A 15,178-nucleotide genomic window follows, 5' to 3' on the forward strand; every position below is an offset into this window, starting at 1 on the left:
TGGCCAAAACTGGTACTGCAATCACTTTCAAATTACTGTAGAGCGGTGTATCCCCTCCCCATTTGTGAAATACAAAGATTAAATTGAATGGGGTTATGAACAGTTCTGATCCTGATGTCAGGAAAAACATTGTTCTGCCTCTACAGAAACTGCAATAATTATTGACCCATGATCAAACTGTCTGTCTGGAAATATTATCATCAGCTAACATTACAACTAAAAGTAAAGAGATATTATAAATAAAAGAGCAATACTCACGTCAGTGTGTTGAGTTGACAGTGTTTATCCTGCAGTAGAGCAGAGATCTGATTCACTCGTGTGTCTCCTAGTTCATGTTTACTCAGATTCAGCTCTCTCTGGAGTAACGGGTTTATACCCACAACTCTATTCACATACTGACAGGCTTCCTCTGCAGCAGGACTCACAAACCTGCAGAAGAGGCAATTCAGGTATACACTAAATGTCCATTGCATTACAAAAATGATTGATACGATAAAACAAAATGTATGTATTGTTTTAAAAACAAGCTTAAGTTAGTTTAAAGCCCATGTTGCAGGTTTTTTTTATTTATTTTTATTAATATAACCTTGTATGAAAATACCATATGAAAAGTAAATGCAGGATTAAAAATTGTTTTGCAAGACATAAGGGCACAAATTTAATAGAAAACGTGACCGTTTCCTTGACCGTGTTGAAAAAGCGCTTTTTTTCACCATCGCGTCATATGACGTCACATGAGGTAGTCGTTTGGCTCTGCGTTCGCGCTCAGTGCAGAGATAGGTTGGTATTCAGTTGGAGCGGTCATGATTCAGTGTGTTTTCTGTGCATATTGTATTTCAATTAATCATCGTCGTGGTAAATGATTGTGAATTATGGCCTGTCAGGACATCGAGTCCACAGGTTTCAGAATAAGAAAAAGGACGGTGCAATCTTCCGTGCCAGTGTGCGTTTTGTGCCGGGTAAGAGACGGGACTTCACTTCTGCTTCTGCTTTGAAAAACGCGGTAGTGTGTAGCGTTCACTTTAGACCGAATGATTATAATCCCGGCGATATGTGCACACTGTCCCAGCTCCTTCATCGGGTCGCCCGGTGACGGTCCGCCCTCAGCATGTGGTTCGGCCGCCAGCGGGAAACATGACGCTCACGGATCCATCAGAGATCACTTATTGTACATCTGTTTTACAAAATGTGCCTTGTCTTAATTTAATTCATTAACATATCCTACATAAACTTGTAATGTAATGCATTTATGTGTTTGTTATTAGTCTGCAGCAGACACTATTATTATTATTATTAATATAAATATAATATATTATGTTCTATAATTCATTTTCAATCTGTACAAACCGACTTTAATGTTTGTGTTGGCTGTTTCTACATATAAAGTTTTTATACAGTAAGACAGTTGTGATTGTGATCATTTTTTTATTCATCATCACCAAATGGGTCAATTCAAAGCCTTTATAAAGTCCCTCTTCCTCTGGAAACTGTCTCCTAATGGCTGACACACACAACACATGCAGGTAAGGGTCTAAGTACTAGCTTTGCTATTGCCTGATACATGATGATAATAATCTGTACAGTATTGTGATCTGAGCATAGTGTTGTACATATCGTCGGCTAATGTGAATAAGTTACATCTATAAGCTAACACTGTTCTCTCACCCTGTTCTCCTCACACCACAACTCACCATTGTTCTGTCTAACCATGGCCTGTCCTGCTCACTTGGCTTCATATCAGGCTCATAATTATATGATATCATCATATAATATATATCAATTATAAATGAATTATATATATATCATATGAGTAAACATTTAGGCTACAATTCCCTTTCCGAGCTGTCATTGCGATCCATTGCTTTCCTATTCGCTAGTTGATTTACTTTGACCGCTCTACCTCATGTTACGTAACTTCAGGTTCGGCGGTTTAAGCGATTTTCAAATGCGGAAGTAAAAATTTCTCACAAAAACGACTCCAGAAGCCTAAATAGCGTTTTATAAGTATATGTTTATATTTAAATCTAGTTCCTACATTATTTTTCTATACATTGGCTCACTGGGTACTCTAACCTGCAACATGGGCTTTAAGTTCATTTAGATGTCAATTTTTTCTTTAAACATTTAAATACACAAATAAATATATATTTAAAAGAAACTAGAGCAACACTCAGTCCTAAACAGTGTTTCCCCTACCATTATATAAGGGGGGCGCCCCGCCCCCCCTTGGAGGTCAAGTAAATTTGATTTGATTTTCTTTATAGCGCCAGATTACAATTTGTTATTTTATAAAAAAAACTACATGGCCTTAAGTAATATGTTATTATCTTATTTCCACGATGGCATGTCTTTTCTGTCTGTGTTTGCGCGTTTACAATTATCCCAATGAGTGCGCACGTGCGCACACTCACACACAAACAAACACTTGCGTCACATACAGTTGAGCACTAGCGGACAGAGAGCGCGCGGCGGGAAATATGTCGCTGAACTGAAGATGGCAACACTCGCTCTACTGCGAGTAGCAGCCGGAGTAGCTCTCCTACTCCAAGTCTAACGCCCGTTTCATATATATTTCGTTTGCGGTGAGTATTTTTTTCCCGTACACTGCACGCGGATGCAGTCCGTCGATGATCGATCTGTTCCAGTTGCGGTGCGTATACAGCAGTGCAGAGATCGTTTCTGCACCGAGTCTATTTCTGCTGTGCTGCAAACGCTGAATTAAAGTGACAGCGCATGTTTCGTGATCAAAATGAACACCGATTGACCTGAAAATGTAGTAATTTCACCATAAGTGCGATTAATTAAATAAAATGTAGTAATCTCACCATAAATTTATTTAATTAATTACTACTTTTTTCACTTTAAGACTGAGTTAAAGCAAGGAAAACTACAATTTACCTCAACAAGGCGACATAATGAACAACACTCGTCTTATTCGTGGAGGTGGAAAAACAAGTTCTTTGTGACATGCAAGAAGATTTATTGTATTAAAATTTAAATACAAAAGATTTTAATATAAGTACATGGTTAAATATTTTACCACTTGCTTGAGCAATTTAATATATAATTATATAGAAGTAATGCATTGAATAATACATTGTTTAAATTGTGTTTACGTGAACGCGCGTTCACAGCAGTGGTGCGTCTGACAGGATTATTCTCTCCAATAAATGCATCATAGAAATAAAAACTTCCCATAAAAAAGCCCTTTTAAAATTTGTTTGTCATATATATGTATTAACTAACATTAACGAACATTGAATGACCAATATATTTGTTAGTATTTATAAATCTTTTTTTAGTTGGTAGTTAAAAAATAAAACTATTTAAGCTCTGGTCCATTAATATTAACAAATACTTCTATAAATTTAACAAAGGTTATTTGCAAAAGTCAATTTTAAAAAGATTTAAATATGTTTATTTATTTTTAAAGAGATATCTTATGTTAACATTTTTTAACTTTTACAAACCATTACCCTCCCAGACAATTTATGTGACAGATAGATAGATATAGATAGATAGATACTATAGATAGATAGATAGATAGATAGTGTCTGTGTCAATTTTCCCCAAACAAACCAACCAACAACCCCACCCTCGCCCTATAAAGGTAGCTCGAAAAGGCTGACTCACTTGATTTATTTCAACGAAGAAGCGAACCAAAGTGAATCGTACGCACGGCAGGGAACGCAGTACTCGTTCCCTCTTCTAGAGAGAACCGAGGTTACGTTAGTAACCGAGTACGTTCTCTTACGAGAGTTCTCTCGTACTGCGTCTTAGCTAAGACGCTGCGGGAACCCAATGTAAGACGCCGTGCGTGCAGGGATTAACAACCATAAACCTGGAGGCTGACCCAGGATTTACAGTGCACAATCACCAGAGGGACTGACATAGAGTCCTAGAACAAGAGGAGGAACTCTCCGTTCTGATATGTGGCTGCGTCTGCAGACGTAATATAAGACATCACTTAGACAAGACACTCTTGACTAAAGTGGGAATATGGGTCTTACGTAAAACTGCCCGTAAGATAGTAGTAACGCACTGTGCTTGCATTCTCAGTGTTCAATTACACCGATAACAGCTTAGCCTGCAAAGCGGGAACCTCGAGGTTATAAAACCTGATAAATGTAGACGGCGAGGCCCAGCCTGCCGCCATACAAATATCCTGTAGAGATATTCCACTAGACCAGGCCCACGAAGAGGCAACGCCTCTCGTGGAGTGCGCTCTGACACCCAGCGGGCACTGAAGACCCCTGGAGGTGTATGCCAACGCTATGGCGTCAACTATCCATCTGGATAGGCCTTGTTTCGAAACAGCCGTTCCCTTGGAACGTCCACTGAACGAGACAAATAGTTGCTCAGTCTGTCTAAAGGCAGCAGAGCGAGACACATAGGCTCTTAAAACCCTGACAGGGCAGAGAGAGCCCAAGTCTCCTTCCTCTTCTAACACCGGCAGGGCGGACAGGGATATAACCTGAGCCCGAAACGGCGTGTTGAGGGATTTCGGCACATAGCCGTGCCTAGGTTTGAGTATGACTCTCGAGTCACTAGGCCCAAACTCCAGACACGACGGGCTCACTGAGAGCGCGTGCAGGTCCCCTATGCGCTTCACTGAAGCAAGGGCCAGCAAAAACACTGTCTTAAATGACAGATGTTTGAGACTAATCGTCTGGATGGGCTCGAAAGGGGAACCTTTCATGGCCTCCAGGACCGTAGAGAGGTCCCAAACAGGGACCGACGGGGGTCTGGGAGGGTTCAGTCTCCTAGCTCCCTTGAGGAAGCGGATGACCAAATCGTTCCTTCCTATCGACTGACCGAGCGTTGTCTCAGCGAACGCTGCGATAGCCGCCACATAAACTTTGAGCGTGGATGGGGCTCTGCCCTTATCCAACAGCTCTTGAAGGAAGGAGAGAACCTCCGTTACCTCACAGTCGAGGGGTGAGCATCCCCGAGCCCCACACCAACTGGAGAATACCGACCACTTTGAGGCATAGAGCCGTCGAGTCGACGGTGCTCTCGCCTGAGTGATAGTATTTAGCACTCCTACTGAGAAATCAGCGGGTAACCGTTGAGAGCCCACACGTGTAGGGCCCACAACTTCGGTTGAGGGTGCCAAATCGAGCCCCTGGCCTGCGAGAGAAGGTCCCTTCTCAATGGCACCGGCCATGGGGCAGTGTCTGCCAACTGCATCAGCTCTGGAAACCAAGGTTGGTTCCTCCAGAGTGGTGCTACAAGCAGCACTGAGCATTTCGTTTCCCTCACACGTTCTATCACCTCTGGAAGGAGGGAGACGGGGGGAAAAGCATAGAGCGGGCGGCGCGGCCACCTCTGGGACAGCGCGCTTTCGCTCTTGGAAAAGAACGCGGGGCAGTGAGCGTTTTCGCTGGACGCGAAGAGGTCCACTTCCGCTCTGCCAAATCTCTCCCACAGCAGCTGGACTGTTTGTGGGTGTAGAGACCATTCGCCCGCGGGAATGTTGTTCCTGGACAGCCTGTCTGGACCCACATTCTGTATCCCAGGCACATGAGCTGCTTTTAGCGAGCGCAAGTTGTGCTGAGCCCATACCAGGAGGCGTTCCGCCAACCTGTACAGATCTCGGGATCTGAGACCGCCCTGGCGATTTATGTAGGACACCACCGACATGTTGTCCGAACGGACTAAGACGTGGTGGCCCTTGATTTGGGGACGAAAACGTGTCAGCGCGTTTTCTACTGCCAGCATTTCCAGACAGTTGATGTGTCGGAGCTTTTCCCGTTCTGACCACAGGCCATATAACGGTCTGCCCTCGAGCAGCGCTCCCCATCCCGAGGTGGAGGCGTCCGTGGACACCACTCTCACTCTCGAGGAAGTCCCCAGGCTTGCACCTGTTTGGTACCAGTCGTTCACCGTCCAAGGTTCTAGAGCTGTAACGCAGCTCTGGTTGACCTTGAGACGCAATCGACCAGAAGTCCACGCTCTGCGTGGTACCCGCGCTTTCAGCCAGAACTGCAGGGGGCGCATGCGGAGCAGGCCCAGCTGAAGAACTGGCGATGCTGAGGCCATGAGACCTAGCATCTTCTGAAACGTCTTGAGCGGGAAGGACGCGTCGCAGCGGAGAGATCTCGCTGCGCGCTGAATGCCGAGCGCGCGCTGTGGCGACAGCCGCGCCGTCATAGACTGTGAGTCCAGAACTATGCCCAAAAACGAAATCGTTTGACTGGGGTTCAGTGAACTCTTCGTCCAATTGACTCTGAGACCGAGTTTCTCGAGGTGATCGAGTAACATGGTCCTGTGCTCCACGAGCTCTGATCGTGAATGAGCCAGAATCAGCCAGTCGTCCAAATAGTTCAGCACTCGCATGCCTCTGAGTCTGAGAGGGGCGAGCGCTGCGTCCATGCACTTCGTAAATGTGCGAGGTGCTAGGGACAGACCGAATGGCAGGACTGTATACTGGTATGTCTGACCGTCGAAGGCGAATCTCAAGTATTGCCTGTGACGTGACGCTATCTGTATTTGAAAATACGCGTCCTTCAGATCTATTGACATGAACCAGTCTCCTTCGCGAATATGCGCGAGGATTTTCCTGGTCGTAAGCATTCTGAAACTGCGTTTCACTAATGCTTTGTTCAGCTGTCTCAGATCCAGTATGGGTCTGCAGCCCCCGTCTTTTTTGGGGACCAGAAAGTATCTGCTGTACAGCCCCCGTTCGCTTTGAGCATGAGATACAGGCTCTATAGCCCCTTTGCTCATCAGTTTTGAAATTTCGGCTCGGAGTAGGTGTGCTACTTCCGAATTCACCGTAGTTTCGACACGCGCCGTAAAGCGGGGAGGGCGTCGATAAAACTGTAGCGAGTAGCCTCTCTTTATAATGCTTAGCACCCATTCCGAAACCCCTGGAAGCGCTGCCCATGCACCTGCATGGATGGCTAAGGGTTGGATGCGAAGCGCACTCTGTTGGCTGAGCAACGGAAGCGCTTCGGTGTGCTGTAACACAGGCGTTATGTCTGTGGCATTCGAGGCGTGGGGCGCGCTGTTGACAGCGGGCAGAGCGCTCGTCCTCGACCCCACTATGGCGCTTAGCTGAGTGAGGGAGGGCTGAACGGGTCCCGTGGGACTCATATCGTCTGTGAGTAAGTGTGGGCTGGAAGCGCGCACCTTTACTACTTCTGGCGCGTTGTCTGCCTGAACAGAGCGAACGTGCACAGGTTTCGTTTTTACAGAAACCGTCAGACGTGCGTGACATAGTGATCGTGTGCACTGAGGGGTGGACACGTCTACTATGCAGTGCGCGCGATCGACTTGAGTCGATTTTATGGGCGCGAGCCCTGTGTGAAGGGCTGTGCTTGTGTGTACGGATGGGCACTGAGAAGTGGGCATCAGCGTTACATTTATAGCACCATCGGCCGTGGCCGGGACACCAGAAAATACACTCTTTATGGGATATATCTGGGTAGCCGTGAAAACGGCTTTTGTGTGCAGGCAAGCGGGCAACTGTACGGGCTTGCGCGTTGCATAAGACGCTGAGACAGTCGCAATACCTGGAACTGAAACAGCGGCGCGCTTGGGTGTGAGTCCGGCCGCAGCGGGACTTGTACACCGGCGCTTTCCTAGGCGTGCTAGGATGTGTTCGGGGCTTCCGGTTTCACCACAATCCTCTGCCGTGGGCCACGCGGCGCGGGGCGACGGCTGGTAGAGCGAGAGCGGGGTCTCGCGCTGCGTTGCTGTCGTGATGACGCAGCAGGAGGAGGGGGCTGTGGCTGAGAGCTCCGCTGGGTCGGCTTAGCACGACTCGCTGCAGAACTGGAGCGCTTCGGCAGGAAGTGCTTGAAGGCTTGTGACGCTTTCTGGTCCTCTGCGAATCTCTCTATGAACTCATTGACAGAGGATCCGAAGAGGCCAGTGGGATTCAGCGGGGCGTCGAGGAACGCGGTGCGCTCAGACTCGGCCATGTCTGAAAACGTCAGCCACAGATGTCTTTCAGCCACAGTGGCGGAAGCCATAACACGTCCCATAGCTTGAGCGGCAGACTTAGTAGCGCGAAGGGTGAGATCCGAAGCGCTTCTCAAATCCGCGAGGCAGATTGCATCAGGTCCCATCTCGTCCAACTTACGGAGGAGATCTCCCTGGAAAATCTGCAGCGTGGCCATGGTGTGTAGTGCAGACGCAGCCTGCCCAGCAGCGGAAAAGATTCGCGCGAGCAGCGATGACGTCGTGCGGCAGGCTTTGGATGGCAACACTGGTTTCGTCCGCCGTCCAGCAGAGGGCGGGCAAAGGTGCGTCGCTATCGCCTGTTCAACCGGCGGAAGTGACTGGTAGCCTCTGTTTTTAGCATCGTCCAGGGCGGAGAATGCTGGAGAAACAGACGAACGAGTTCGTGCTGAGAAGGGAGCGTTCCAGGCCTTTGCCACTTCTTCATGAAGCTCAGGAAGAAAGGGGGCGGGCTTAGACTCAGGAGAAGCATGCTCACCGGGAAGGAAGCTACCATCCAGCCGGGTACGAGAGGGAGGTGCTGGTGCAGACCACTCGAGGCCGAGACTCGTCGCGGCCAGCGAGAGCACCCGCATCAACTCTTTCTCGATGTTGGCTCGTCTGCTAGGCTTACGAGCAGCGAGCGCGAGATCCTCAGAGCTCGACCAATCGCCGCTGCCCGAAGCTAACAGAGAGCACGTGTCCTCATCCCCCGACGCGGCTTTGAAATCGACTTCCTCTGATGAAGCGGCGGCAGACTGCGGGCGCTGAGCATCAGGAAGTGATACAGGCGAGGCCGGCGAAGCGAGCGGGCGCTCCGGCGAGCTCGGTCGGGCTGTAGAGGGCTCCGGAATCCGCTGGGAGCGGCGCTTTTTACGGCGCGGCAACGCGGCGGGGAGTGCAGGCTCGGAGAAAAGTGCCAGGCGAGTCCGCAGAGTCGCCAAAGGCATAAGCTCGCAGTGAGGGCAGCCGCCGTCAGCGAGTGCGAGCGCTGCATGATCTTCACCCAGGCAGGAGACACAGATGACATGACGGTCTCCCTCGCTGAGTGGGGCTCGGCACGAGCCGCAGGAAGGCATCTTTAAAAAGACGCGAGCTCTTTTACGAGTGTGTGTCGCGGGGCGAACACACACACACACAGAGAAACAGAAAAGGATATGAGCGCCGGAAAGCGCAGCAGGTACGGCAGTGGAAGGCGGCGAAGGCCAGCGACTTCATATGGCTCGTCCCGCTGATGTGCTTGCACTCAGACGACGCTTGCTTCCTATCCGCGATCCAGCGATGTGAGAGGTTCGCTGAAGAGGTGAAAAATCAAGTGAGTCAGCCTTTTCGAGCTACCTTTATAGGGCGAGGCCACGCCCGCGTCGGCGGGAAGTGGCCTCATTGGTCTGATGTTGCATCAGCCTGCGCTCGATAGGCTTATGCATTTGCTAGTACAACAGCCAATGAGCAAACGAGCCGTCTTGCCTATGGCTGCATACTGTGGCAAATGCGTTTTACAAATATTAAAATTAAGGATAATTTTTTGCTTCAATATTCGTGAAAAGAGACTTTTCCCGCAGCGTCTTAGCTAAGACGCAGTACGAGAGAACTCTCGTAAGAGAACTGCTAAAGCAAACTCATGACAACAGAAACGTCTCACAGAGCAGAAGGGCAAAAGCTCACTAGATCATGATTATCAGTGTGAATACAGAGTGTGAAATTAAGATCTTTCTGTCTTTAAAGCAGGAGGAGTGAGAAACATCAGCACAGAGAAAACTGGCTTGTGAAACTGCATGTTTGTGGACATCTCTCCAGATGTAGACTGATGGAGTGAATCTGGGCTTGATGCAAAACTATTATTGTTAATTATCAAGGTATACTCCTGAATGTCAGCACATATACTGACCCATAATGTCTATTTGACCTGTAGCTCGTATCACAACTAAACTGTGTTGACGGTTATCATCATCATGACAGAACCTGCAGCATCTGATCTGATCTTGATCATTCTGATGCAACAAATTGTCCAGCTTATTATATAACTAAAATAAAATACTAGTTACGAATATTTAGCCTGCATATAGCTAATTTAGTTCATTATTAGATCCCGTCTCACCTCAGTGTCTTCAGTTGACAGTCTGGATCCTGCAGTAAATCATTGAGCTGCTTCACTCCTGATTGTCCAGGATCATTTCCTGTGAGATCCAGCTCTATCAGGTGTGAAGGGTTTGATGTCAGAGCTGAAGCCAGAGCTTTATAACCTTCTTCTGTCACATTGCAGTTAGAGAGTCTAGAACAGAGAGGAAAACACTCAGCTGATTAATCAGTTAAACCTGAACAATATAAATCCATAAACTTAATTTTATTTTATTCTTTGTACAAATGTATTGAAAGTCAGTTGCAAAAACTGACACCTGAATATGGAGGCAAACAAAAGGCTCAGTGAACTTTAATATGTTAGATGTCAACATCCCTTTCAAGATTGCAATTATCTAAAACTGTACAGCTCTGAAAGTCTATGATCTGAATGATCCACAACAAGCAACCTGAAAATGGTCGGAAAATTAGAAAATTAAAGTTTGGGAATGGCCCAATAAAGTCATGACTTCAATTCCATTAAAATGCTGTGGACGGACTTGAAACACCGCTCATGCTGGAAAGCCTACAAATGTCACTGAGCTGAAGCAGCTTTGCAAGGATGAGTGAGACAAACGGACCAAAATACCTTCACAGTGGTGTAAAACACTCATAAACTACAGGAAGTGTTTATCGAGACTAGCTGCAAAGCTGAAAGCAGAATCAAAGATACACAGCTCCCTTAAAAGCACTAAAATACATTAATCCTGTCACATAAAATATTAAGATAAGTGATTTCTACCAGATCTCACCCTCCTTTCTGTGGCAGATTTACCAGCTCTAACAGAATCATCTGAATTCTGACTCAACACTAGGTATGCAAATAACGATTAAATCACAAAATTATTAATTACTATAAACAAAAACAGCCCAATTTAAGTGTTAACTTATAAGAAGTAGAATATACATATTTAGAAAATACTTTATCCACTAAATATTATAATCCCCTGCAATTATTTGCATTACAGTGCAGCACAAAATGAATGCAGCACAAAATCAGCTCAAGCTCTTTTAGAAACTGCAGTGCTTTTGAGTTAGTCAAAGACTGAGTTAAAGAAGAAACATCTGTAATGCCACAGTAGAATAGACTAGAAAGACACAAACAGAGGAAGAGAGATTATCTTACAAACAAATCATGAATGTGAAGAATTTTACACAAATATAATGTGAACTCAGACTCATTGTGAGATATTGAGTATAAAGTGTTTTAGTTTAAAAACCCAGAAAGTGCACTGCTATAAACACTGAAACATAAGCCCTGCTGTCTTCAAATAAATAAACTTCAGTCACACTGTAATTGCTGTACAGTATAATGATACTAACTGTAGTTTCTCCAGCTTGAATTGTGGGTTCATCAGTAGATCACTGAGGTTTTTCACTCCAGAGTCTCCTAGTTTATTCCAGCTCAGGTTCAGCTCTCTCAGGTGTGACGGGTTTGATCTCAGAGCTGAAGTCAGGATGAGACTCTGTTTCTCTGTAATACTGCAATATCTCAGACTGAAGACAGAAAGAGAAAATGACTCGGATCTATGATGATCAACTAACGTGTTCATCTTCATCCAGCAGACTTTTGATGACAAATAAACAGGGATATCAAGGTAAAGGTCACATGGAGAAAGACTAAACATTGTACATTTAAAGGAGCCATATGTAAGATTGTGGCCAAAACTGGTACTGCAATCACTTTCAAATTACTGTAGAGCGGTGTATCCCCTCCCCATTTGTGAAATACAAAGATTAAATTGAATGGGATTATGAACAGCTCTGATTCTGATGTCAGGAAAAAAACATTGTTCTGCCTCTACAGAAACTGCAATAATTATTGACCCATGATCAAACTGTCTGTCTGGAAATATTATCATCAGCTAACATTACAACTAGGGATGGGGCCGATCCGATCCAGTATCGGTATCGGGACCCGATACCAGCGTAATTGACGTATCGGATTTTCCCGATCCAACCTGCGGAGATATCCGATATCCATGAGTCATGTCTGCGCTCGCTTTAACGTCTGCTGAAATGACTCCAAAAGTGATTCCCGCCGGCTAGTCTGTTAGCTGTCTGCAAACTGCGGAATGGATTTCCTGAACGGAGGCGCGGCTCAATGAGACACAGAGTTATGAGAAACGCTCCCGCTCAGGAAATCCATTCCGCAGGTTGCGGCTAGCCAACAACGTCCGCTGTGTGGATATACTTCACACTGGAAACACCGCAGAGCAAGACAGCAAAATGCAATGAGTCCTTTGAGGCTCCCTCGCGTCGTACAACACAACGAACGCAATCAAACATTTAAAAAAGCACCACGTTACTGTGCGTTCACACCAAACGCGTCTACCGCGTCTAGTTGGACGCTTGAATATTTTGAATCCATTCGCGCGTCCAGAGAAAAATTTACGTGCGTAAAAAGCAAAAGTTTGAAGCGAAATCGACGCGCGTCTGAGGCAAAATCCGCTTGTTTGTTTGCACGATGCTGATGTTGATCGAGCATTTACTGCATCGGAGCGAGGATCACCCTTCAGATAGTGTGTGTGTGAGATGTTTACAGTTACACTTGCACTTTTCTTATATTTCAAGACTCAAGTATTTGACATTTTGGGAATGTAATAAATATTGACATGACAATCAATTTGAAACCCCAGTTGCATATTTGTTTTCAGAATGGGATTTTTCCTGTTAACAGGATTTCCTGTTTTTCTGACTTCCTTTTCTGACCTTATAACTTACCTCAAGTTGCCTTTTGGGACATACATGCATACATAGGCTACGTACATAACATATTATTACTTGCCTGTTGAGAGAACTTTATTTCAGCATCATATAAAATAAACAAAAATGATAATAATAATATTAAAGCAAACACAGCTCTGGTATCGGAATAGTATCGGTATCGGCCGATATCCAAATTCAGGTATCGGGATCGGATCGGAAGTGAAAAAATGTGGATCGGTGCATCCCTAATTACAACTAAAAGTAAAGAGATATTTTAAATAAATGAGCAATACTCACGTCAGTGTGTTGAGTTGACAGTGTTTATCCTGCAGTAGAGCAGCGATCTGATTCACTCGTGTGTCTCCTAGTTCATGTTCACTCAGATTCAGCTCTCTCTGGAGTAACGGGTTTATACCCACAACTCTATTCACATACTGACAGGCTTCCTCTGCAGCAGGACTCACAAACCTGCAGAAGAGGCAATTCAGGTATCAACTAAATGTCAATTGCATTACAAAAATGATTGATACGATAAAACAAAATTTATTGTTTTAAAAGCAAGCTTAAGTTAGTTTAAGTTAATTTAGATGTCAAATTTTTCTTTAAACATTTAAATACACAAATAAATATATATTTAAAAGAAACTAGAGCAACACTCAGTCCTAAAGCAAACTCATGACAACAGAAACGTCTCACAGAGCAGAAGGGCAAAAGCTCACTAGATCATGATTATCAGTGTGAATACAGAGTGTGAAATTAAGATCTTTCTGTCTTTAAAGCAGGAGGAGTGAGAAACATCAGCACAGAGAAAACTGGCTTGTGAAACTGCATGTTTGTGGACATCTCTCCAGATGTAGACTGATGGAGTGAATCTGGGCTTGATGCAAAACTATTATTGTTAATTATCAAGGTATACTCCTGAATGTCAGCACATATACTGACCCATAATGTCTATTTGACCTGTAGCTCGTATCACAACTAAACTGTGTTGACGGTTATCATCATCGTGACAGAACCTGCAGCATCTGATCTGATCTTGATCATTTTGATGCAACAAATTGTCCAGCTTATTATACATCTAAAATAATATACTAGTTACGAATATTTAGCCTGCATATAGCTAATTTAGTTCATTATTAGATCCCGTCTCACCTCAGTGTCTTCAGTTGACAGTCTGGATCCTGCAGTAAATCATTGAGCTGCTTCACTCCTGATTGTCCAGGATCATTTCCTGTGAGATCCAGCTCTATCAGGTGTGAAGGGTTTGATCTCAGAGCTGAAGCCAGAGCTTTATAACCTTCTTCTGTCACACTGCAGTTAGAGAGTCTAGAACAGAGAGGAAAACACTCAGCTGATTAATCAGTTACACCTGAACAATATAAATCCATAAACTGAACTTTATTTTATTCTTTGTACAAATGTATTGAAAGTCAGTTGCAAAAACTGACACCTGAATATAGAGGCAAACAAAAGGCTCAGTGAACTTTAATATGTTAGATGTCAACATCCCTTTCAAGATTGCAATTATCTAAAAATGTACAGCTCTGAAAGTCTATGATCTGAATGATCCACAACAAGCAACCTGAAAATGGTCGGAAAATTAGAAAATTAAAGTTTGGGAATGGCCCAATAAAGTCCAGACTTCAGTTTCATTAAAATGCTGTGGACGGACTTGAAACACAGCTCATGCTGGAAACAGGGGTGATAGTAGAAAAAAATCCTGAGCCTGAACTTTTTTCCCTGGGAGGTAAGCGGGCCCTATATATCTAAGCCAAGATATATGCCCTGATTAACATAATTGTCAAGCGGGATCCAGGGGTGTGCTCCCCTATGAGAACATTTTGATAAATAGTCCCTTAAATGATAGAGTCTTGTGACTTTTGTGGATATAAATGGACATCATTCAGACATGAGATGAACAAACCCAATACAAGCCTATATTACAGTAGCAGGTTTCAGTAAGTCAAATTTAAGACCTTTTTAAGACATTTTAAGACCATAAAGATCGAAATTTAAGACCTACGACGCATTGCCAAAAAAATATTCAAATCGAAGAATTCATTTTATTTCAATGAATTCAGTCATTGAAAAAGCATCTATTTAATTTACAGATAAAGCAATCACATTAGTAACCTTCCACACCCAACAATGCATGTCAGAGAAAAGAACAGAATCAGATATAATTTTTTTTTTTTTTTAATTGTACTTTGCATATTATACTGTAAAAAACACATAATTAGTTGATTTCAGTTGATCATAACTAGAGATGAAATGGCATGAACATTTCATTTAATGATTATAGTGACAAAAATTATCACGGTTATCACAGAATCCTGTTCAAAAAGTACTAATACTACACAATGAAATCAATTCACCAAGTTTTATGTCGAAAACCAGCAAATAA

The 15,178-nt window shown here is 44.5% G+C and overlaps 1 protein-coding gene across 1 annotated transcript in view; it reads right to left on the minus strand.

The window, feature by feature from the left end:
* LOC311291902 (uncharacterized protein) overlaps positions 1–15,178 on the minus strand; it is a 322,068-nt gene that overhangs the window by 109,368 nt on the left and 197,522 nt on the right. The window contains exons 25-29 of the mRNA XM_084411257.1: positions 13,927–14,100; positions 13,072–13,242; positions 11,389–11,562; positions 10,046–10,219; positions 259–429 (exon numbers count right to left, since the gene is read on the minus strand). Of these exons, the coding sequence (XP_084267383.1) occupies positions 259–429; positions 10,046–10,219; positions 11,389–11,562; positions 13,072–13,242; positions 13,927–14,100 (864 nt within the window). The remainder of the gene's footprint in view (positions 1–258; positions 430–10,045; positions 10,220–11,388; positions 11,563–13,071; positions 13,243–13,926; positions 14,101–15,178) is intronic.

This window comes from Rutilus rutilus, assembly GCF_951802725.1.
Source record: "Rutilus rutilus genome assembly, chromosome: 6".
NCBI lineage: Eukaryota > Metazoa > Chordata > Actinopteri > Cypriniformes > Leuciscidae > Rutilus > Rutilus rutilus.